Below are 27,001 nucleotides of genomic sequence, written 5' to 3' on the forward strand. Positions count from 1 at the left end.
AGAGCTCAATACAACCTCAACAGCACAATGGATTCTTTCAAATGCAGACAACTTTAAAGCAACAACCATCTTACATAAGTTGCCACTGATAAACAACAGTGGAAAAAAGCAGATTTTTTGTCTCATCTTTTCAAACTCAACCTGCACACAATATATTCTCTTGTCCATGTAACCAGAAAGCTACTTGAAAATTTTGCAGAAGACCTTTTGAAACATCCTGTCCTAATCGCAGCAATCATTCTGGCCAGTGATGCTAAAAGTTCCTGCCATATGACCACGGGGCTCTTTGTGTTGTCGGCAACCCACGTCTCATCTGACTGCTTATCTGAATAAGCTGTAATTTACTCGCATCGTGTGACAAAGGTACTGCTTGTTTGCACTGAGACATCATGAATGCACTTACAGAACAAAGCAGTGCTGATTTAGATGCTTTGCACCACTTACAGCACTTAGAGAGAAATGTTTTCCAACAAGATTGGTGTTCTGTGTTATCATTACACATCCAAAGCAACCAGTAACGGTTGTTTTTGGTCACTGTCATTCTGGCCACTCAGAGATAGGTTGTGTGAAATGCATCATGACCTAATCTTAACAAGTTAATTAAAAATGTGTAAGATATGTAACTAATTTTCATCTCCCACTATATGTATATATATTTATATTCAGTATTAAATCATCATTGTCAGATAAAATTAAAGCTGAGTTCTTTGCAAACTAACAGATGAAGATGTTGAATTATGACATTTTACACAACCTCCAGTTTCCTCGTCTTTCCAGTAGCATCCTTTCTTTGTTTTTTTTTTTTTTTTTTTTTTTTTTGTCTTTGTGCTTTGGGACTCAACATCTGTAGTTGTCTGAAACCACTAATCTGGGGTAAAAAGTAAAAAGGAGCTTATAAAACTTTGAACAGATGTTACCTTGGCAACAAGCTTCCTGAGCTCACCTTGTTCATAGATGTCACTCAAGTGGTTAGACTCCCAAGTGCACAACGACTGCTGCAGCTAGGACGGTGTCCTGTTTCACACAGTTCACAATCTCAAAACATGAAAGAATGCTCAGCCTTTTAAAATGGGCTGCTGAGCGACATCGAAAATCAAAAAGGACAAATAGTCACAGCTCATGTTTGTAAAAAATACAGCGGTGGCAAATACACCATTGTGATCTACACTGTAAAAACTGCAGTGTATACTCTTATTAATTGTTAATTAACAATTACAAGTTGTCAGGTCTTAGAAATCCAAATTGGCAGCTTTAGAAGTAAAATTTAAATTATGCAAACTAAACAAGCTTGTCTCTGCTGTGGTTTTTATTTTGTGATTCAGTGTGGCTGTGTTTTATGGTCCTTGTGTCCCACCCCCCCACCTCTCTATCTCTACCCCTCTATCTGTATCCCTCTATCTCTATCTCTACCCCTCTATCTCTACCTCTCTACTTCTTCTGTCCCTCTCAACCCACCCGGCCAGCAGGCAGATGGGTCCCCCCACATTAGAGCCGGGTTCTGCTCGAGGTTTTTTTCCCTGTTAAAAGGGTGTTTTCCTTGCCACTGTCGCCTTTTGGCTTGCTCTGGGGTCAGGCATATGGGTTCTGTAAAGCGTCTCGAGACAATTTGACTGTAATTGGTGCTATATAAATAAAATTGAATTGAATTGAATTGAGTACACAACAAGGCAATTGTGTTGACTTTCTGTTCTTTAGTTGTGCAGAAACTTGTCTTTATTAATTACTTGTATAAAACTTTTTTACAATACAAAACTTCATGTAATAAAAGTAGATGAATCTAAAATTGGTTTAAGTTCAACTGTCATTTTAATATAATGAGTTCAGCTTACATTAAGATCCATTAAATTTGAAGTTATGGAGAAAAACTGTGAATTTATTCACATATGCTTCCCAGCCTGAATTGTATTAAGGCTGGCATTCCCCAGAAATACTTATTTTTTCATACAAAAATGACAAAAAAGGGACTTGATGGATGTGTTTTATGCACGATATGGGTCATAAAAGTCAGATAAATCTTGGTCTGTACTTCAGGAGTAAATTGTGATAATACTAAATAACAATGTGTCTGGGCTAAAGGGCTGAAGTTTGATGGAATAAGTGATGAAACAAAACAAAAAAATGAAAATATGAAGGAATACAAGGTCATTTGTGAACCAGCGAATAGATTTCAGATATCTAAACTATGAGTAAATTAACTGAATAACATGTCGCTTTCAATGGATAAGTAGTAAAAAGTCATAGCTGGATGAACTCAAAATTTAAATCAAATCAAATCAAACTACCCATCTCACAAATTTTCTCAAATCTGTTGCCTTAAAATGTTGACTGAAGGATTTTTTTCCCCATTGTATGTTTAAAAACAAACATCACCATTGCAGGGCAGTGAGACAGTTATTTTAGGCTAACTAAAAAAGTTTTTAACCCTTAAAGAAAATACAATTTCTCCTAAATTGAGTTTATGAATAATATTCTTATGCTATTCAATCTGAAATCTGTGAGTGAAAATCATTTCACTGCTAATTAACAATTATTTTCAGTTAGTTGAGGTATTTGGGATTTTTAATTTAAAAAAAAAAAAAAAAAAAAAAAAAAACAATTGATGAAACATTTTTAAATATACATTGTTCATCATCTGTGTGCACTTACTGAAGCCCAGTTGGCATTTTTACTTGGCAGCACTTTGCCGGGTGCATTTTGTTCTTGGAGTGGCATCTCCCCTCAGTGATTATAATACACACAAAGGACTCAATTCTGCTTCCATGGGAACCCAGCCACCAGCAGGGTTTTATATTCTTTCCCCCCTGAGACTGAATATCTTTTTTTCCAGAGGTATGATGCACAACCCAGAAAAAAATCATACATTACAATGACAGAAAATTAATTTTTTTAGCATAAATCATTTGCATAACATTGCCATATGTCAAAGCTATTTTAGATGTATGACCTTTTGGACTGAGCTCGCTAAAAGGATGCTGAAATTCTGACTGTCCATCAGCTCCTTGGGGAGAGGAGTACGGGGGCACAGAATAAATGCAAAAAAAGGCTAAAAAAAATATACATGTATCTAAAATTTTGAGGGAAAAAAAATGGCAAAACTCCTTCTTCTTCTGCAGTTAGCACCAAAACACACAACAAAGAAACATGCATCCGCTGTGCAGTTGAGGAAACACTGCAGCAGCATCGCAGCGCCTGAAAACAAAAGTGGGGGGATTTGTCCCAGCCACACCCAAAGCGCTTTAAAGCCTCCCTCCGGGGGTAAACACCTTCTTGAAAGGAATGAAAGATGCTGCTCAAATATTTGCATGACTGCCAAATCCGATAGAGATAAATACAAAAAGCCCTTTAAAAGATGCCGTTTAATGCAAGAGGGAGCACCGGTGGGATGCCAGCACATCCTGCTGCTGCTCGTGAGAGGACACTTGATTGAGAGCGTCTGGTGCGAGCGGCCTAACGGACTTGATTTCTTCCTGCCTGTGACATATTGAAATGCTGTGTTTTGTAGGCTGCTCTCCATGGCTGACACGGCCCACTTACGCACTCATCAGCAAGACCTGCTCGGCTCTGCGCTCTCAGCTGCTTTGTTCCAGCTGATGTCATCTAAACCTCGTCCCTGCAGGGTTGTCTGGGGTAGATAAGACATCCCTCCCTCCCCCCCAACTCACTCCCTCCACTGGTGTCCTGCAGGAAATAAAAAAAACGGGGCTGCTGCTATGAAGATGGATTACCCAGCTGGTGACACTAGTTCCCTTTCTGCCGAAGCCACTGTAGAGCGCTAACGCAATTACGGCAATTAATCTTCAACAAAAGGGGTTCACAGCTACCCCTCATGATTTCACACCTTTTGTACAGGTGCATAACTAAAGACACCACATAAACAGGCTGTACATGCATGCAAACTATTTTATCTGGGCTTAATAATGTATATACAGAAAAAAACAAGAAAGAACTCATCACACAGATAATGTGTGAAACCAAGATGATGCTTGCTAAACCATTTGCAATTCACTCATTTGTTTCAGTGCCCCGCTTCCACTGGAGTCTTCTGATTTTTCCAAACAAACAATGTGATGATACTGAAGCCGACCTACAAGCAGGACAGCTATTAGTGAGCGGCCATTTAAAAGACAACTGTTCTAATGATTTCCACAGCAGATGCTAAACATTTTTATTGTGCGGCATACAGCACAGGGGTGTGTGTGTGTGTGTGTGTGTGTGTGTGTGTGTGTGTGTGTGTGTGTGTGTGTGTGTGTGGATGTCACAGTCACAGATGAGAGAAAATGGAGATAATAGGAAAGAGAGTAGGGGGGAGCCATAATCAGCACATTTAAAGGCTCTGGCATGTGTTTTCAAGCTCTGTAAACAGTTACTCCACTTTCTAACTGGTAATAAAGTCTGGGATCGTGGCAAAAAATTCCCTTTTAATGTAATACAGCTGGGACTGTTTGAATTTTAATTTCAAATCTGTGCTTCTCTCTTTTTAATTTCGGAGCAGTGGCACAGGTGGTCTGAGCCAAATATCATTTATTTAATGTGAGTAAAAGCATTAAAACACATTACTGAACATCACACAGACTTTCAAATTACCAGAACAAAGACAGTGTTAAAGAAATCCATTTAATAATTGTCCCTATCAGGACACTTAGTGCACTAAAGACGCAAACTAAACAGTAAATCCGTATTTTCACAGCTGCAAGAAAAAAAAATGCAGTTGTTTTAATTATTAAAGACTAATTCATTAATTACATTTGAATGACTTGCATCTCAAATCATTCATTATTTATCACAGCAGTGGGTCATTGTGATTTGGAGTTAGGAAGGAGTGAAAACACTGAAGGACAAGAGCATGCAGCGATAACATTTTAAGAAAACAAAGCATCTGTTAAACTTTAGAACAGACACAACCAACTGATTCATCACTTCACGAGGACGTTAGTTCATGTCACACCCGAGACAAATGTGAAATCAATCCAAACTCTGAATTCAAAGCAACAGAATCAAAATGGTCCAAGTGCTGCGAGGCTCAGATCTGTGATGGAAGTGGCACAGGGCGAGTGAAGGGCACCAGCAGCGAAACCACTATGCAAATTCCCCGCCACTTTGTTTGACAAGCAACAACAGCGCTTTGTATATATGCAAAGCCTGGCAAGACACTGTGCACACAGCCCTGCTGTCAGAACGGAGTCATGCTAGAGTGGTGACACCCAATGGGTGACCCCTGTCTCCACTGAGGCTACTGGGCCAGACTTCACACTTCACTCAGACGGACGCACAAAAACTCTGGCAGAAGTTATCACACGTAGCACACGTCACGTCTCAGGGGTCAAACACGGCTGGACGCTGAGATCGCCCTCTGTTCCTTCAGGAACTTGGAAACGCGACAGAAGTTGAATAATTTGATTTCTGGAGCTTTTTATCATCCCTGCTGAGGTGAAAAGTACTTGATTAGCACTTTGAATTTACTCAGCAGCTGGTCTGTTTGGCCACCACTAAAAAGCCGGAGATAAGACACGGTAAACCCCATTAAACATTACTCTGTTCGGCTCCATGCTGTTTTTTCTCTTAGCTGAGTTTGGCACATCTGAGGAGTACATCAAAACCTCTCAGTGGAAATATAGCAGCAAAATATGCCACAGTGACTGGAGCCATTTGGTGTACATTATTTATTTAGCGAATGCAAAGTCCTCGAGTCAGAGCATTGATACAGTAATTTTAAGTTCTTAAAAATCCTGACTATTTGAGGATTAGATGGTCTTACAGAACTTCTCGCATTACAAATTCTGCATTCCTGGAATGTCATAAAGTCAGGAGGTAAATTCAATTCAACTCTGATGGAGCAACAAAACAATAGCCACTTGTGCTCAATTATTTTGAAATGGAACAACAGATAAATAATTTAATTTGCCTGAGTGCACCGCTGGGCTGTTATTGATTTTACAATATATCTTTTTGTGAGCATAATATTTCACACAGTTAATTTAAAATGCTTAATAATATGTGTAATTTCAATACAAATTGGTGCACTCCAGCAGGTTGAATTGATCCTGACTAGAATGCATCAAGCTCCAAAAAAGTCCTACATTTCCTATAATGCTCTTTGATAGCATCTTTAGGCAAAATCTGCATTCTAAATGGTCTCGTTTCGCCTCAAAATTTGAAGTTTCAAGCCCAAACTGAGATAACTATGATCACCTCATCAAACTGTGACAGCTTCAGCATTAAGTTTACTTTTATATGCTGCATTCAGAGCCAAAAAAAACAAACATATGATGCAACTATTTTCTCAGGCTGGGAGGTAAAACTTGCATCATCTGACCTTCTTAAAATCACCTGACTGACCCTTTAATGCTTTGACAGCACATAGGAAATTGTGTTTTTCGAAGATATTCGAGTCAAGCTGGCTCATACGTGCAACCAGCTGGGGGCAACATCAGATTGGAGATGACTTATACAGGAAGTTGCATAGTCAAACATGAACAAGGTGTCAGGTCTGGAAGGATCGAGTGTTCTTTAGCATAGGATGCCTCTCTAATCGTGCCTGCTGGGATCCCTACGTGGCTAAAAGCATCGAGAACACGTGCAGGGAAGAGTCCAGCGGTCCTCACAGTGAGATAAAAGCCGAACAAAGCTGCGTGAGTGCCGTGTTACCTGTTGTTCTCTCGGAGTGGTTCGCTGCCCTTCCGCCAAGAGATCACACCCCAAGGAGACATCTTGGGCTTGCACTCGATGAGCACATCTCCTCCTACCTTCACCAGCGTCTGGCTCCTCAGTTGATTGTGAGAAAAATCTGGGGCAACGGCTGAGACAAGAGCAGAATGTTAAAGCCGGTGTTTGTAAAAAGCCTCACATCTTCTCTTCCTCCAATTTCTGTCTGGTCATTTATCTCATGTTAAATGTATCTCTCATCATTTCTTCCTCCACAATTTTGCAAAACTGGTTCATAAATACATTAAATTATTGCCAGGGATAATTCAAAGACATGATTACAGAGTTTGATAATGCAAATAATTAGTAATCAGAAAGCTGCATAGTAATGCCCACAACTAAAGTGGAGATTGATGTAAGTTTATTATTATTCTCAGTCAGGCTGCATGTGAATCTTTTCGCTGTGATCATTCCCTCATAATAACTTTGCCCAGCACTTTAAAAATACGTGCCCTTTTCAAAAGCTGTGCAGCCGTCTGATACATTCTTGTTCTTGAATCTCCACCTTGAGCTCGGCCGGTACGCTTGAGCCGCATTGAGCCGGATTCCAATCAGCAGCATGGTCAGGATGAGACACGTTGGAGGCTGAACGGTGAATGAGAGCTGCTGCCACACTGACAAGGCTGACAGGCATTCATCTTATAATTAATGCTTTTCAATTAGCGGCCAATAAAGAGAGAGGGCCGGAGGTCATTCGGCGGTATTGAGCAGAGGGAAGAAGAAGACGGAGGCAAACTTGAAAACAAATACAATCTCCATGCCAATGCACTCAATGAGTGCACACAAACACACACAGTGTCTTACCTATAACTCGGAGCTCTGCATTGGAGTAAACCTCGCCGTGCTTGTTGCCAGCCACACACTGGTACATTCCTGTATCGGACAGGGTCAGGCGGCTGATCGACAACACTCCACTGGCGACCTGTATGCGCTCCTGTGGACACAGAGACACAAGACTTTAATATGCCTTATTCCCAGCTCTAATCTACATAAAAACAGCCAACCAGTGGGCCAGTGAATTATGGTCTGAAAGTGACAGACGTGGCAATAAATCTAGGTTTTCATCACTAATGGAGGGAAAGGCTTGGGTGGATGGAGGCAGGCTAGCAGAAAATGACCCTAATCAATCTACATGTTTATGAGAGTGAAATAAAACCATGCCCTATTTATATCTCTGACTGCACCACGGGGCCTGTTTCCCCTTGAGCACGAGCAGGGGATAAGAGGGGAAGGAATATCGTAACATCTGAGGTACACTGCACTGTGAAAATTGCTTTTCAGATAGGTATGCCCTACACATACTAAGTGCTGTGTACATGGTCATGCTGTACCTCCTCTTCATCTGTTTGCTTTGTCGTTTTTTTGCGAGCCTGCGGGGGGAAGTCTTGCTCATCACTGAGCCATCAAATTAAAATCTATTTAAGGGACGGCTGGGCCTGGAGACCTAAAAACTCAGCTGGATCAGTGTATCAGCTGGACATTCAATCCCCCAATATACATTTATCTCTCTAAACCTGACATCTTGCATAACTTCTTCTACGACAAACGAAATTCTTCAGCAGTTTTACACATTTCCATGCAGCTGTGTCGGGTTTTGCCTCCTCGTGTCCTACGCTTCCTGTTTTCCTCAGCAATAATGTCATTACAGTCAATTTCCATAGGAGTGTCGTCACGGCCTGAACCCCAGTCGCAGGGGATTAAGGTACTGTCACATGAAAAGGGAGACTGTCCTCACTAAAAGATCACAAACTAATCCTGTGTTTGAGCAGGTTGTGCCCGAATTTCCATAAATGCTCTGCGGCTGCGGATGTGCAGAGACGAATATCCCTGCTGGTGAGGGAGGCAAATGATGGCGTATATCAGTCTGTGCGTGGAGAGCATTCCCGTTTACGGCTGCTATTAATTAACCATGACGTTCCTTTCAAATCAGCAGTTTTTCATGCAGGGACCTGGGGGGACCATCTGCACGCCTTATGCTGAATGAAAATGATTGGCAATGTCATTTGCCAACAACACCGGGTTGATTCGTTTGATTTAAGCCTGCAAAACACAAAAGAATGGAGTGATTTTAGAAAATTGAGCTCCTTGGGTTTGATTGCTGTCTACAGCTCCTGTTCTCCAGATTTACTAAGTACAAAGAGCCATTGTGAGAGTGATGCAAAACACCTGTAAAAGTGAAAAAACTACTACTACTTTTTTCTATTCTATTGTGATTACAATTTCAATCCACTACTGGGGATTTAGAAGAAAAGGAAATCTTTTTATTATCTCATTCAAATGCAATGATGCAAAAGAAACAAAAAGCAACAAATACAAAAAGTCGAACACATTTTAATCTCATAAGCTCGATCTTTAATAAACGAAAAAAGGAAAATGTCATGACTGGGTTTAACAACAGGAAGTTATTACTGCTCGGCAGAGTAGAACTGTAAAAGAAATCTGCTAATTCCGGTCGCAGATTTTTGATCAATTTATCACAAGTGCCTGAGTGAGAAGGAAGCAGCAGACATGAATGAACTCAGCTCTACAGCGGCTTTGCAATAATGAGAACAAAAACTTTAAGCTGAGCCTGTTTACTTCACTTGAGCTTGAATGAACGGGGAAAGCAGGGAATTTCAACCATCTCTACTCACTAAAATGACATTTCATTCCTGAAATTCAAAGCCTTTTGCATTACAGTCCTCAAAGGAATTACTTAAGTTCAAGTACACTAAGGTAAGCTATCTGAATGGTGGTGGTCCCATACTCCTTCAAATGGACTAAATCCTGTTTCACAGTGGAGTTTCCTTTTAATTGCACAGCCACTTAATCCTGCAGCTATTGTCAATAAAGCAGCAGAGAGTGAGGTCCTTCACATGACAACGGCCACAAGAAAAGAAACAGTCAAACCATAGCTATTCTGACATGGGAGGGTAATAAAAGGTATTGCCAAGGAAACAAGTTAGCACAGAAGCATACTCGATGTCTGTCCAATAAAAAGCCCAAGAATTGTACAACTGGTACGAGTTACTATTATTAGAAACACTAATATCTACCATGCCATTTTATTTCATGGTCATGTTTACATTTCACTCAGTTCTGCTTTTCTTTGTTCTGAGTTGTTGCGTAGTTCTAGTTTTGCTTCCTTTGTTCTTAGTTTACCTGATTTATACTTTCTAGTTAATTTACTTATTTTTTTGCCTTTTTATATCTTATTTTTTATATTATATGTCTAAATGTATGTTTTATATATATATATATATATATATATATATATATATATTTATTTTTTATTTATTTTTTTTTTTTTTTAAATCTTTGAATCATGTAAGTGTTTATTTAATGTCTACTATGGCACAAAGAGAGAGTAACATCATCTCAATCCTTGGTATGTCATGTACATATTGAAGAATTGATGAAAAATTTTGAACCATTTATATACTGACATGCACACATAATCAGCTATATGACCTTTGACATGTGTAGCGGACTGTATTTTTCCAACACATATGGTTCAGAAGTGATTGCTCTATTTCTGTTGCTCGAAATAAGAAAACTACGAGCAGAAAGAAGCTCCAGTGAACTCCACAATCAGAAAAGGCCTCAATTGATTAACTGTAATAAACAACAACAAATGGCGCATCTTCTCCCCACTGCTTCTTACATCATTGACCTTTCACTCTTCCACTCATTAAGCCGCTGTGGTTAATGGTGGCATTTTCAAACAATGTAACACCTTGGCTGATTAATCCATTCGCCCATGCACTCTGAATATATCCATTTATTACTGTATGTCTATGTTAAGGAGAGATCGGCTTCACAAACATCACCACCATCAGTGTAACCTTTAATCATGCGTTCACTGCTTCCAGACGGCTCAGTGCGCTGAAGGTGTGGTAGCAGCTTTGCCTATTTTTAAAGGGGGCGTTTGAATGTAGTCAACCGACAACGAAAGGAGAAAGCAGTGCGAGTAAGGTCACATCAAGAAAAGAAAATTAAATCTCCTGAGATGTACTAGATGTAATTGTTTTTTCTTCTCACATGCAAACAACGTGGTTAACAAGAACAAGAGTGTTACCTTAAAAGAGGTGTTCATAAATATGCTTGCCATTGGCTACACAGATTGTTGATTAGTCCTGCCTGATAGCGAGCCAAATTTGTTTTTTATGGGAAAGGAGCTGAGTGGAGTGTTGCCTCTGGTGTCATAACGCCAGACTGGGTTCATTCTAACCACATGTATAACATTCAAGTACTGATCGATATCCTCTGGTGTGTTTGTCGCCTTTTTTGCATAATGAAGCAAATTAACATAATGTCTGTTTATTTATCAGGTGCAAGCTGTGCCTGAGTGTCCAATCAATCTTTTACAAACAACCTGGCTAAAGGATCGGATATAATAATCCAATATGAATAATAAAGTAATCACATTTTTTTTGCAAATGCCAACAACAGAGTTTTGTTTAAGTTAGATGTGAAAGTCGGCTGGCTGGAGTCATAATAGACTCATCTCTCACCAGAGTACTCACAGTGGAAATTCAGAGGAGCTTAAATTAAAGGAGAATATACAGTGTTCATACAGAAAATCACACTTTTTCGTCTTTGGTGGCACAGGATTAATAACTGCACTTGTTGTAGAGAGATTCAACTGAAGATTAGGGCAGCTCTTACATCACTGTGCTTTCCAGACTACCATGAAATACTTGGCCTGTTTACAGCTCAGTCTCTTAGCACAGCAAAGCACACTAGACACAGTCTAATTCCTTTGAAATGAAAGCTGTTTTGCAGAAGCGAATAACATAATGTACTACTGCTCAGGAGGCACTGTATTGTAATGAAGAACACAATAATACACGGTAATTAGTCAGAAAAGCTTGAACAAGCAGTGCAATAAAGCTTTGAAAATACAGTACATGGTTGCTCCCATTCTTCATTCAGCAGCACACAGTGTGTGAGAGACATCTGTGCCAAAGCTGCTACTGCTGCTGCTGCTGCTGCTGAGAGTCGAACCTTGGAAGAGGAACTTTATCTTCAGGTCTAGCACTTGTTGGCAGATCTCACCTCTGCAGGCTCCAGGTTCTCTCCGTTTTTCATCCATCTGTAAGAAGGCTTCGGCTTCCCCGTGGCTTTGCACTCCCACGCCATCGAGTCATCAATGAGCTTCTGGACATCGAGGGGTTTCTCAATAAGATGAGGCGGAGCTGCAAAGCATGAAAAATGTGAGGGTGAACGGGAGGTTTGACATAGGCAAAATAATAAGGCTGCAAGGAAATGAAATATTAGCATGGGCATGTTTACCACTGGGTTTAAAAATATACTGTTTTGATTTCAGCACAAAAGCCTCTGTCTTCAATACAAGATTTGCTCTGGGTTTTGTCTTTCAGGTTTATACAGGTTTAATACTGGTGGTATTTGAGATCATAATCAGCCTTGGAAGACAATTTGTCAGTGCTAAATGAAACCTTGTGTTTATGTTTTTAAGATTAAAAGAAAATCTATGTTTTTATTTACACTGAATTAATTCAATAGACACTGAATATTAATCCAAGATAATATAATGAAGAACAGTGTTTCATATGAGAAAATGGAAATGACAGTAGTCAGTATAATCATTGTTATTTCTAAAGAAACCAAAACATGATTATGAGTTGGTATTAGCAGAATAAGTGCATTTGTAGTGCAGCAATTTATACAGCATTTCTTTGCTCCGTTTGATTTAATTCCATTATTAAAGATGGTGTGATAACTGACCTTACCAGACTTAAAATGTAATTTTCTAGATCAATGCAAATACATGCATAGAAGCACATGAAGTTTCATTTTATAGAAAATGAACTTCACAACTAGTTGTTGCGCTGTGTGAGATGGTGTATTAAATAACCAATAAGTCAATTTAGAAATAATAGCACCTCTCAGCATCTGTGTTGAAGTTCAGTGACAGACCTTGAATCACACATTTACAGCTTTTAGTTTCAGGTGAATGATCACCTTTCATGGCGTCTTTTACTTTCCTAGTGTGCTTATACTTTAACAAAAGGGATGAAAACCAGATCTATATATACATCTGGGCGGCTACCAGTTCCATAAAAATGCTCCATTCAATACAATCTCAGTAAATGATGGTATAATTATACAGGAGGAGAATTGATTCTCGCCGTGTCATGCAAGTAACTCAAGGCTAGTTAACGATTAAGCCCCCCCAAAAAAGGAGCAGTGGGTGGTACATAAAACAAGATCTGTGAAGCTCTCTGCGTAATGCTGTATACATTCTTCTTGATGTGTAGGTCAGCTACTATCATCTTATATCACACAAGGCCAGTGGCAGGACAAGAGGAATGGCTGACCGCACTTTTCCATTCCGCGGACCTCACCTAATGCCGTTCTCAAGGACTGACCTCTGTGGAAACCTTTCACTAACGGCAGAAATCCTGCTCTAATTGGCTTCTGCTATACGGTATTTTGCCTTTGAATGAAGCCGGATAGCACAGTGAGAAATTCAGTAGCTGCAAATGTATCCCCACACTGCCTTTGTGGCTTCAGGATGTGGTCAGAGTGTGTTTGTGTGTGTGTGGGTGTTCAGAGCAAAGACTGATAAAAGGAGGTGGATGTAATGACCAGAGGGGGGTATTTGCGTGGTCTTGTGTAGTTATGTGAGAGTCTTGCATGGATTCGACATGAAAAACTGTCCAGCATCAAAGAAATATTTGTGTTTGTGGATCATGTGACGGACTATAGGTCTCTGCTGGAGGATAAAGCTGCTGGCTGAGGTCATTAACATTTAACTTTAACTTGTAGGCTGTGCTGTGCCCATCTGTGCCAACACCGTAAGAGTCACAATTTCCTTTGAAAGCTGTTGAAAGATCACTCCTTTGATATTTTTTCTGCCAGAGAAAAGAGACATTTATACTCAAACTATGTACTTTAACCTTGTCTTTACTGTATTCTTCACAAAATAATGGGATATACACATCCTATAAATTCATATAGACCTTTCTACATTGGTGTTAGCTTGTGACTCATTCACTCAATTGCACTATATGCACCTCTGTGTACACCAAAGAGAAAGATGGTAGAAAGTAGTAACTCTACAGACTTTGCCATCGCTAGTCATTTAGTGGCACATCCATTCAGGCAACTGCAATCCCCCATCAAAGCCGGCGTGAGTTGCCCCACCTGCTGCACCTTTAGGGAACGCATTGTCGTTGTATTTTCTCCCCTCGCATTGTCAGGGTCCCTCACTCCATCCCTCACCTGGTGCGAACATATCAACTCTCAGTCAACGCTCACCAAATGAAAGCAGGCAGCCCATCTCAGGCGGCGCCGGGGCCGAGCGCAAACAATTAGGCCAAACATCAAGCGGCCAAAGCAGAGGGAAGATGGGAATTTGCCTTATCAGTGGAATCACTGGGAGATAATGCAGCGGTAAGTCTGCAGAAACACAAATGCGAATACAACAGGGAAACTAACCTGTCACGGCTTTTGCATTCGCTTTCCTTCTGAGTAATATCGACATCAACAAAGCGAGCAAAAGCCCATTTCTCTCCCAAGTTTTTCTTTGAATTTAACAATCTTCTTCGACGTGAATTTGTTGTTGTTAAAAACCGCAATACAAAATTATGACTAATAAGCTGAAAGATGCACTGAAAGCAGTTCTTTTTGCATTAAGACATAATGAATCCTATTCAACCTCAAGCTAAAATGGGATTCTAAAGCTTTAATGCAGTTAATGAATTCCAGTTTTGGTTAATGCATTTACTATGTTATGAATATATTCATTAAACTACGTCTAAGCAGGATAAAGTAGTGAAAAAATAAAAAAACACAATCTGTATGTAGCTCCTTCAAATCCTCTATGTATTAAAGAGATTCAAGACAAACCAAAGTAGCATTTCTTGGTGTGTGAAAAATGGTATTAAAATGGTGGCAATGGTTTAACAATGACCACAGAGACACCATAAAGCACCACCTTCATTTCTTTTTCGTCTAACACAAAACCCTGCTCTCTTTTCACTGTAGCTGGCTTGGATGTACAAGAGATACCCTTATCGATCCCCCCATTGGCTTACACTGCTGACGAATGTCTCAAAGGCTTAATTCAAAGGGAGTTCAAAATAAGATTACTGATTTTTATCACCTGGCTGCAGACAGCAGGAGAGAGACTCACAAAAGACATCAAAAATGAGGGAGGAGAGGCGGCTCGAAAGGACAAATCAAGCCTCGGTGGATCACAGTGTGCTCCTGGGCTGTTAGAGTGAATGAAGCAAAGAGCTTCTAGGGTTGTTGTAAATAATAGCAAATTGTTTAATGCGCCAAATGAGTTATTTCTGACGGCTGACACAGCATGACTTGAAGGCGAGGAAATAAGACGGAGGGAAAACAGAGAGCTGTCGAGGTGGGAGGAAAAATCCATAGATTGTTCAAAGCACGAGCTAAGAGGCTGACGCACCTGAACAGAAGAGAAATGTCCCAGTCAAAATATGATTAAACATTTAAATGTAAAGCCACTGTTTTATCCAATTATTCATGACCATATTACTAATTAAAGTTAGAGGCTTTAAAATGTAGGATGAGAGAGGTTTGCTTATTCAAATGGCTAGCAAATCAGGATTCATAAGATTAGCTTCCTCTTCTCTTATTACTTTCCTTTCTTCCTGAGTGTCAGTTTAGTGGCGATAAGTCAGAGAAATTATGAATCTTATGCTTCACTAAATAGAGTTCAGCTCAAAAAAAAGATACATTCTCGTATCAGATATTTTGCATGTGTCCTGGATCCAAACTACATGCTAACATATTTACAACATATCAGTCATTGTAGTGTATTATTCTGCAGTTTGTACATGCACATACTAAAGATACCAATTTAAAAGCAAGTGTAAATACAAATGGGCTTAATGTATAAAATATATAATAAGGTTTGAAGGACTGAATCGGTAATGTGGTTTGGGTTTCATAAAAAAAGGTACAACATATACCACTACAGTGTTACAATAGTACAAAACTGCTGTACAGTACAGTATTTTTTAAACAATGTGTTCAATTTTTTGCAGGTTTTAAGGTTATCTGTTTATTTATCCATCGTCTAACTTACATTTTACTGTAAAATGTTCTTTATTCCGCACACTGCTTGACCTGAATACAAATTCAGTTTCCTCATGTTTATATATGTCTGAATGACAATGAACTGAACTGAATTGAAAAAAATTGATCTATTTTCTAGACTTTGGATTTTAAGATCAAATATACATGAACTGCAGATTATTATATCATTCAGGTTTCTTTTTAGTCGAAACAAAAGCAAGTCTGTGGGCTTTTCAACTGGAATGGAATGAGCAAATTCTACAATTTTGCTGGACATTTCTTGAGATTGGTTTCGATAACTGGATTCTAAATTCTATGAAAAATGACAAAGAAAGGAATAAGAATGAATAAATTTATAGAAATATAAATTTGAATAATATTTTTGGACCTGAAATTATGTGCAGAATTTTGTGAAAATGAACAGAAAAATAGTAAAAATATGAATCCTTTAGGCTAAAGTGCTGTAATTCTGATAATCCACAATACAGCCTACACATCTTAATGTAAAATGTGAATACAATATTATTATGTTTATTATTATGGTGGAAAGGTAAGAGTTTATTTGAAAAAAGCAGATATTAAATGTGACCACGAGTCATACTGGAGGAGCAGAAAGCGCTTCTAAAGTGGATGTATCCTTCTTGGAATGAATTTGTTTGTAGATATCTCAACTTCCAGTATTTAAACCCAGTAGGTGTGACTATCAGCAACAATGAGTGAGTCTCCTAACCCCCTTCCTGTTGATCCAGATGCTGCCGTGCAGATTATGTCCCTGACATATGTGCCACTGGTCTATGTATAGCACATTTAACGGCTTTGATCTCCAGTCAAGTTGGATGTCAATCACGATGCCATCTGGTGGATCCCAATACAAGGCTCACCAACAAGGTCGTATCCAAGGGCTCAGCCTCATCCGCATCACTCCTTTAATCTGGATCAAAATATTAGAGGCATCGTGGCTGACAGCCTTTAATCATTTTTGATGTGCTGTTAAAACGAGCCTGTCTCCTCATGTATGCCACACGAGCTGCTGCTGATCGTTGCTGACTGCTTTGGAAGAACAGTTGTGTCTGCTTTAGCTGCCTCTCAGTCTGAACGGCTCTGACAGATATGGCGCACGGTGGTCAAATATTCATGCATGACAGGATTCACCTACCGTAGAAAGAGAGCTTCCCCTTCACTGTGTTCATTCCCCTGGAGTTTTCAGCCACACACTCATATGTGCCGGCATCCTCCTGCTGGAAATAAGGGATTTCCAGAACGCCGCTGGCCTTTCTCATGTCCACTTTCCTGGGGAAGGGGATGCCGTCCACCCTCCTCCAGCTTATAGAAGGTGCCGGGCTGGAAAAAAAGGACAATGAAGTTCAATAAGTCATAAAGAAAAAGGATCTCTCCATATTTTTAAAGCTAACAATCTATTGGAGCAGCTAATCCTCCTATACAAACTAAATTTTTTATAGATTTTTGACAGACATGCAGTTGAAATTAAAGTTTTAAAAGTAAACTTATCTATAAAGTTACCAAATGTACACAGAATTGAAGAAAAATTTGATTTGCAAAATGTTTCAAAGTTTTGAAAAATGCTGAAACCAATTATGGGCAAGCAAATCTCTCCTAAAAAAAACTTAAAATTGCATAGTTACACCACTATCTTCATCCATACAGCCAAATATTGAGTCACAGTTTCTCATTTATTTGAATTCATTATGCAAAATTACAGTATATTTTGCTAAAATATCATAAAATCATGCTATTAAAATCATTGATATTCAACATTAGAGCAGATTATTCAGACTGATGATCAAATTCAGATATTTTATCCCATAGAATGACCTATTCTGCTGCTATTTTGCCATGATAGTAATAGAGAATATGCCAAATATCAGATTGAAAACTAAGCAGTCTAAACACTGCATGTAGATACGTATGCATGCTTACACAGTACATGAACCACCGCTTATATGTATATAAAGTTATGTTTTTATTATGCTCTTTGTAATTTTTTTCATTAATTTGCTTATGCAGTTCTTGAAACTGTGTGTAAGTACATCGTGAGCGCATACTTAGTAAATCTGATTTTGACGGATAGTTTAAAGGAGGTTTTACTCTTTGTGAAGGTGAAGCTGCTAAAATAAACTCACAGCCTCCACAGAGTCGAGTGCAAGCGTTCAGCACTCTAACTTAAGGCATTTTAGCTCGTCTTGTACTTTGAGCTTCAGTACACTGTGTTACAAAACCTGATATTTTAACTGAAGACTCTCATACCACATGTGCCTTCTAATTTCTCAGATGTGCAGCCTAGCTTGAAACACATGAGGATAGTAGTGAAATACATGAAAAAGAAAAAAAAATATCCTGGGCCTTTTCGAGAAACATTTTTCTTTTAAATGCTAGTGAGCCTTGCACTGAGAGTGGGCTTACTTTCCCAGAGCGAAGCATTCCAGCTTTACAGTGGATCCTTTGGCAACGTGAACAACCTCTGGAAACTGAACTTCAATCTTTGGCTCATATTCACCCATAACACCTGAAAGAGAAATAAAAATAAGTGTCAGTCTTAGTGCAAAGAAAGTTTCTTTTTTATACTCAAGTTAACCAACTCAGGCAAAAAACTAATTGTGGTTTCTTATTCAGCTACTGAAAATCTTTTTCAAGTACAGCCCGCTTTTTACTTTAAGCTGAAATGTGTTTTTTTTTTTTTTAACTTTCAACGCTATGCGATCTGAGCAGCAGAAACACGCTCTGCTCTCAGCGCTGTCACAGAACGCTCTCCCATTGAAAATAATGAGAAAAGGGAGCCAAAACACAGCTCTCTAGCGGACATGCAATACACTGATGTTCAATGGAAAAAAACAATTTTGAGAATTCATAGACGGTTTGAGCTTTTACATCCAGATGAGTTTCATCTTGTTGTAGTGCTAACAGCTATGAACCAGAAAATGGGCCCATAAAATCCCCCTGGGTACTGCCACTGTGTCTACAAAACATCCCATTCACTGTCGGTGAAGCAGCTCTGGCGGATTATAATATCGCTCTTGTGCATGCTAAAAATCTCCGGATAAAGGAAGAAGACAGGAATGTTGTGGCGTTCTAGCTTTGGTGCACAGACTTATTCATAAATCAAAACTGGAATGTCTAACATCGCTGGAAAAAAGAGAGAAAAAAACAGCACCAGTGTGTTCTTATTCTTCCCTTTAAATGATGCTAAGGTAAATGATATCAATGAGTTTGTAATTGGCTGTCATTCCTCGTAGCTCTCAGCCCGGCTGCTCGACGTGATATTTTAAGCCATTCTCATCCACGAGTGCAACAATAGGTTTCCCCCCCATTTGCTGTAATTCTGGGCTGTGTTGCACAAATAGCTCTAGAGATGGAGGAAACAGGCCAATTTCGTCACGTTGATTTGGTGAGGCATGCGTTATCAGGATGGCTCCCTGAGTGACTGTGAAAGCTAATTCAGATCCTTATCACAACTGTCTCATACTGCAATGTAGCCACGACGCTATCGCCCGTGTAAGAGCAGACAGGTGAAAGTGGACAGGTAATTGTCTTATACCATAACCTTTTGTAGCGGACACCTGTTTAATGTGTCCACCTGAACACCCCCCCACTGTGGCGATGAGGTAGGGCTGACGTTTATCTGCTGCTCCGGCTGCGGCGGTGAAATGAACGTATAATGAAAAAAGAAAGGGGCAGAAGCAGGGAAGGGAAGATCTCTAGAAGTGCTTGGATTGAGTCAAGCACAGACAAATGGGCTTATCTGTTTCCTATGAACTGGATTTGACATCACTAGAACGTTTAGTCAACCAGATACAGTATCTAATGTCAGATGATTAGGCTTTAATTTAAAGGATAACATTCAAATTCGATACAGTTTGCCACAAAAATAGTGTAATTCAGCCCTTATCCCCCCAATTATTAAACTCAAACTCATATTAAAAAAGTAGAACAACACAAGGACAGTTACAATGAACCAAATGAGCAGCGATTATGGGAACAATCTTTCTGATATTCTGCAAAACCTACAGAATTGTAGTTGTACTTCTACTTTGGTGTCAGGTCAGGTCATGGTTAACCTGCTACTGATAACCATGTAACTTGGTGTTGGCGACTAAATGAGGAGGCTGACACTGGACATCCTGGTGGAACCAAATATAATGTCCACCAAAAGGTCTGTGGTGGACCATTGCTGGCCAGTGCATCGCGACAGGCACTTCCCCAAGAGCGATGACAGACATACCAATCTTCCCGTCAGATGCTGCAACAGGAATTGACTCCAGTTTGTCTTGGCCTGCCCTTGCCACTGGATATGCCAGCTATTGTCAAGAATGTGCTCTTAGTCCACACAACAGCTAGCAGTACAGCAAATATCTTGCAAGCATTTTCATGAAAAGGTAGGCCTCATGAAACAGTCATTGTCGGTTCGACAGACTGCTATGCTGCTACTGCCAATATTAACACCTACCTTACCTACATCTTTATCATTTATAAGCAGTATACAAGCAATAATATCACATAAAATGCTCCTGTAAGATGTTTTTTAGTATTTATCTGGTGACAGCCCTTTCCAGTAGAATGGTTTGTGCACAACAGGGGTATTACACAATCTGTAGTTTGGTTTCAGGTCACTGAGGTGCTGCATGACTACAGTTATACCACTGATTAACAGCTAGCACATTTTTTATTGTTTAATAAATATTCTTTCCTGCCATTTTGGCATTTCTTTTCCCATTTTTGTCACAACTGTGTTATGACAATCTGTGTAAACTTGGTGTTTATATCTGTTTGCTTCTCTCCTGCTCTTTGTGTTCACATATACTCCATTTTATAACAGTTAAATTCCCAATAAAGCTGTTCTCATGTGCACATTTTTGTGTAATCTGTGTGTATTTCTGTGCTGTTTCCAACTCTCAACACAATATATGATGCTGGGGAAAAATAGCGAAGCTGAAATTCAATTAACCATTAGAGGCTAAACATGATAAGCTAATATTAGCGGATGTGTCAACTAAGATTTTAGTACATGCATTGGCTAATACATAAAAAGAAAGTCCAATTTGAAAATTGCTGTTTTTAAAATTGCAAATGTCTCGCCTTCTGGAAATTTTGGTCAGAAATTTTTAAGAATCAAATTTTTGGAATTGTGACAAAAGCATTACAGTGCATACTACATCTATGTTTATGTAAAAATAACGGATTTGAACAATACTGCATTACAATTATAGTGATTCAAAATTACATGCTCTTGTGAATTTTACTTACTCATTTTTGTCAACAATTTTAAACCTTCATATGAATAATTCCAACATGTACATAAACTTCAAGGGATGTTTTGTAACTCATTGTATGGAAGTGGTTTGTAATATTGATGAAAACAGTAGAAATACTGTTGGGTGTTAAAATAACAGTTTCACAAGAGGTAATGTCTATTCTCTGAAGGGTATTTAATTGCATAAGACCAGCTATGATAAAACGAAAGACAAAAGCCTACGTAAATGTCAGAAGAGAGATTTCTAGCAGAAATTATATTAATTTTCATATTTCCTCATATTTCCCTGCATTACTTTAAATATGGTAAAGAGCATGCTTCTGGGATGGAAGCGTACAATTAGATTACTTGCTGACAATGACCTTTCTTCGGGAGTGCCTTGATAAGGCCAGCCTAAAGCATCAGATCCCCATGTTAAAGGACATGCTGAAATTAGCGAAGAAAGAGATAATTAACCTTTGGATTTCATTTGTATTCTTTAAAAATGCTTGTGGTATATTAAGGCACCAGCTGAGCTCAGATTGAACAGTTCCTGTGGTTATCCTGCTGGGATCTGTGCAAATTCTCAGCTGTGTTGTATTAAATCTACCAAATGATTTCAGCTTTATCTGATATAACGGGGGATGTGCATTTTTATTGAATTGCAGAACTAAAAACTAAAGATTTGATTTTAAGATATAATTAAATTAGAAACAAAACATATTCAATAAAGAATTAAATATGCCTTTCTGAAGTATGACATGTTTCATAATTTAATTGGAAATACTGTTTATAGAACAGCCATCTAAAAAAATATCATGTACACATCAAAATATATGTCCATATATGCAGTGTGTATGTGTATTTATGCAGATACAGCATATTATTGTTTATGAGATGATCTATTTTACTTCTATTTTCACTTCTTCTGCACCTTTATCATAAATACCAATAATTTGCACCTTTATTAAAAATACCAACAATTTTGCACCTTTATTGAAAATACTAGCAATTTTTGCACCTTATTGCTTCGAAACACACAATTTAATTACAGTTCTTTTGTACATTGGCTTCTTTCTTTTTCCTAATGGAATGTGTGCGCTACTAGATACCTTGAATCTATCCATCCATCCATCCATCCATCCATCCATCCATCCATCCATCCATCCATCCATCCATCCATCCATCCATCCATCCATCCATCCATCCATCCATCCATCCATCCATCCATCCATCCATCCATCCATCCAGTCTTAATTTGGAAACTTTGTCAGCTTTGCAATAAAGATTACTTTACTACTCCACAAATTTAAGCCATAAATCTTATGCGCTGTTTGCTTGTACCTTGGTTTGTCCAATAAATGTTTTCTACAAGCAGAACTCACCATCGCTACGGAGCACCAGTGGAGTGGGCGGACCCTGGACTCGGGTCTTGGTCACGGTGTTGGTCACCACACAAGTGTAGTTGCCAACATCCGAGGGCTCCACTTTGGCGATGTACAGATTGCCCGTTTCCTGTGAGATGAAGCGACGAGTGTCCTGCTTCACAAACGTCGGGTACTCATTAAAGATCCAGGAAAAGATCAGATCTGTGGATAAACATGAAAAAGAGAACTCTTAATTTAAATGCATGAGAGGATAATGAAAGAGGATGAAGGCAACCGAGATATTTTGGTTGTGATGGTGGTGTGAAATAAGCTTTAGACCACCTCTGGGTAGCGAAAATGGTGACTAAGTTCTATCACGCTAAGGTGAAAATTGATGACAGGATCTGTGGGAGGTTACAAACAAATGTAATTATCTGGACTCACTTCAAATGGCCATTTTTCATGCGGACAAGATCTGCATATGCAATTAGGGATTGTTTTTTAAACTAATTACAGTTCCTTAGACCACCAACTAGAAGCAACAACAGAGAATTATAATTATTTTTAAAAAGGCACTTAGGACTTCACAGTAAGATACACAAACTTGAAGACACTTGACTGTTAGCTTTTTGTTTCTCCTCATAACATTACAGCGTCATTCTACTCAATGGAAAAATATCAAGCTTTACAATAAATTATAAAAACAACTACAGTTAGAGCACATTTATATTTATATTTATACATAATATCCCGTTATCAGCTCACAGTCACACTACATGCTAGCCAGCTAAAGTCCCCAATTTGTGGTCCTCACATATTAGCATAGCTTTGTGTTTAGTTAAGCTAATTAAGTAGCTACATTAACAATGCTACAAACATGGTTGTTTGAAAAGACTTCCTGTTGTCCTTAAAGTATCTCTGGAATCCTCAAAAACACTTTAAATTGGTTGAAAAAAAAAAGGATGAAAAAAGAGATTTAATCCCATTTCCCAGGTTCCTCTATTGTCAAATCAAGCCTGCAGGCTACCTGACTAGAAAACGGAAATCTTTTTTACCCTCAGTGAATGGATGGACATTTTTTTGTTTTATCAAGATGGGTAGAAAAGTCTTTGAGGATTGTTGAGTTAGCTTCAGAATATGATACCCGACTCCCTGAGGATGATTTTCACTAGAGGTGGTCTTTAAACACACCCAACATGAAGAAGCTCTGCTACTGATGACAAGTAAGGTCACAACACAAGCTCTAGCCAGAACATCCAAATGCAACTAGGAAAAAGGGAAGCCAATAGAAAAAGTCACTCCCATCCAAACACTTAGTAATTTACATTGAAGCAAATGCTTTGTTACTCAAATGTATGCTAATTTTATTCAAACAAATGCTGCAGTCTGTATCAAATAACCAGGTTCCCTTATGTCTAGTATGTCGAATTATGTCTAGTAAATGCTGTCACACATTTTACCTTTAACATAAAACAGAAGCTTTACCAATTTAGATTTTGCACTTAGTCACATTGCGATTTCAATTAACTGTTCAGACCGCGTGCACAAACTTGGGCTAGCAGCTAACATATAGCATTATGTTGTGGCTGGGTCACAACTGACAAATCAGTCTCCATGTTTTCTTCATGCTTCATTTGTAAAGATTCTTCAAGATGCTTCCACATTTCAAACACTAAGACAGTAGGCTACTTGCTGCTGCTAACATTAGCCAAACTGAATACAAAGCTACCAACATAAACATGTCTTTCATTGCTGAACTAATGGCCACGGATAAAACTAAGGCTGTGTCTGAAATCAGTCGCTACACACTACATAGTGAGTTCAACATTTTTTTGTGCTGTCTGAATGTTAAGTTACAATTATTATACATTATTCAGTGCACTCAAAGTATCCCACAATGCAGTGTATAGCCTATAGTCAAGCAATATGTACCATCATGCATTGGAGAATGGCAAACAGATGAGAGAGCCAATTTAGGACTGGTGGCATTTTCACATATTTCTGTCAGTTATTTTATAGTGTTGAAATGTATTTTATTGTGTTAAGATGTATTTTCTATGAAATATATCTTTTCTATATGTTTAGCTTGTTGAAATGAGTACAGAATTCATGCATTATGGTGTGAAAATATTAAATTCATAATAATATGTTCACTGGAAGCGTAATGATGTATCACAACACAAGCAAAGAAAAAAAAATTTATTTTCATTTATGAAAATTGAAAAATGTGCTTAGTATAATATGAATTTATCACAAAAATCCCAGGCGGTTCATTATCAAAGTTGGTATTGATCTGATACATTTTAATTGAGCGACAGTGGAGACATAATTAAAAGCACCATGATTCAAGTAGAGTCCCAAAGTGACACTTTTGCCGAGGAGCTCCCTACATATAGTGTTCCCCAGATAGGGAGTATGAAGTGGCGAATGACTGGATGATTTTGGACAAAACCTAAGAAAGAGGAAGAACATGTTTACAGCATTGTCTGCTAACAAGTAAGGTCCTTCCAGCAACATGTCTGAAATTACCAGTTCTGCTAATGCTAAGACACTGATAGACTGCAGTAAAACATACTGTAAAAGCATTCAGGTGTATGTAGTAACATTAATAATGACTCTGCTCCACTTATGTGTCCATGTGAGCTGCCAATCATGACACAGGATCCTGAACCTGGAACATCTACACGGAGCTCATTATTAAATAAAAAATGTGATTTGACATGCAACAAGTACAGATGTCTACAGTGCAGAGAAAAAAGTGAGTTTCATGCCATCTTCACAGTTTTAGGGACAGGTTTGAAAACATTAGTGTACAGCTTCAGTTTTGTTCATGCTAATGTACTAAGACAGTTTTTTAAACCTTGAATAAAATCAATATTTTTTCTTGTAATTATGGTTATTTAGCAACATTTTACCCACTTTGCAATGCTTATTTGGTGTATGGAACGGTCACAACTTGAGCTTAAGTTTAAAATCTTTATTGCAACAAATAGAACACATTTAGCTTCACATAAGTATCCTCAAATAATCTTGAATCTCTTTTTAATTTTTTTTTTTTAATAGAATCAACTGCTCTGTCTGTTTCATCTTAAATCTGTGCAACAAGCCATTGAAAGTTAATTGAGGAATAATAAGGTCTCCCTATTAACAGTTCTGTATGATACACTTCACTTGAGGCAGAAAAATAGTTACGCATACATAATAACAAATGATTAATAGAAATTTGATTTTGTACCTTATTAATTCCTTGAATTCTACAATTAGTCTTATCTAAACTGTGCATTATAAGTTTGCTTGGCAACCTGATGCTCCTGGCAGACAGAATATGATTTACCAAAAGAAGTGGACTCATTTAAACTCCAAATAATTGTGTGTTTGATAGTTTTTTTTATGTTGTAGAATGCAAAACAGGCTGAGTTTTATCTTTACATTCATCAGAAAGCCATCATTACTATCGTTTATAGGAAGGGGGGCATCATATTAGTAAGTAAACCTTGCTAGATCTTGAACAGCAGCCTTTTTGTAATACCACATGATCGCGCAACAGCTTTTCAAAGTGAGCAAAATACACATTTTGAAGCGCATGAGATCAGTTTACACACTATCAAACACCTACAGTGTAAAAGCATCACTATGATTTGTTGGCTTTTGCCAGTAAGGCATAAATTCACAGCCACCAGTGGTGTTTGTCTCTATTGAGCTTCATGAATGGCTTCTGAAAAGGTGTGAAACTGAAGCTAACTCAGCTCATTTTAATGATAATTAACGCGTTTGGTAAGAAGCCAGATCAAGACAGAAGACTTCAGTTTATGCAGTTATCTGGTTCATTAGGCTCCGGATTTGACATCATGAGATACTTTCAAGAAAGAGAAGTAATTACAAAAAGTAACGGTCTAGACAAGTATTAAGGATTTAATAAAATTATGATAATTATGTAATTACCATGTAATAATAAGTAATGACTTACTGTTACAGTGGATTAAATCAAGTAATTATGGGACTCCATTAACCTGGTCAATAATCCAATTTAGTGTGAGCCTGTGTTTAAATTGAGACAAATGCACGGCAGAAAGATGGGAACAACGAGGGTCTTTACGAACAAAATACAAATAATACATTGTGGTCACTTTCACCAGAATCAGCACCACAATGCAACCACTGATACTATGTCTAATGTCGCTTTTATAAGAAAATCATCATGCAATTCAGAAGTGATTGCAGAGCAGAGTGTTGATATGGCATCTACAATGAAATATAACCTCGTTTCACAACCTGGTCTCCAATGATTTCATGAAATAAAAACCACACGTCTCCATATCAAAGAAATACTGAATGTTTGCTGTGTATTATCTTGAATGTGTTGAATAAATATGATATGAGTAGTACTTCTCTATAGGTCAGGTTTCTTTATTTAAGATTGACTCCCTCACTTCACCCATGTCTACTCAACAGATCTGAAGGGTATGACATAATTTGCTGCTATGGAGTTCTGTATTCGGTCTAACTGACAGGGAGGCTATATTCCTGCTGAGCTTAATCAAACCCTATCACTTGTTAGGAGACTAGCAATTAAACAAAACAGTCTTGGAGGAACCCTTTCCGTTCATCTCCCGAGCAGCTTGGCCATTTATCA

At 38.5% G+C, this 27,001-nt stretch overlaps 1 protein-coding gene across 3 annotated transcripts in view; it reads right to left on the reverse strand.

Annotated features, from left to right (window-relative positions):
• Positions 1–27,001, reverse strand: part of cntn4 (contactin 4) — a 161,251-nt gene that overhangs the window by 41,152 nt on the left and 93,098 nt on the right. For all 3 annotated transcript variants that reach the window (XM_023261306.3, XM_023261305.3, XM_023261304.3), the window contains exons 6-11: positions 22,387–22,590; positions 18,178–18,280; positions 16,913–17,097; positions 11,740–11,879; positions 7,507–7,636; positions 6,646–6,796 (exon numbers count right to left, since the gene is read on the reverse strand). In XM_023261306.3, the coding sequence (XP_023117074.1) occupies positions 6,646–6,796; positions 7,507–7,636; positions 11,740–11,879; positions 16,913–17,097; positions 18,178–18,280; positions 22,387–22,590 (913 nt within the window). The remainder of the gene's footprint in view (positions 1–6,645; positions 6,797–7,506; positions 7,637–11,739; positions 11,880–16,912; positions 17,098–18,177; positions 18,281–22,386; positions 22,591–27,001) is intronic.

The sequence above is a fragment of the Amphiprion ocellaris genome, chromosome 5 (assembly GCF_022539595.1).
Source record: "Amphiprion ocellaris isolate individual 3 ecotype Okinawa chromosome 5, ASM2253959v1, whole genome shotgun sequence".
Taxonomy (NCBI): Eukaryota; Metazoa; Chordata; class Actinopteri; family Pomacentridae; genus Amphiprion; species Amphiprion ocellaris.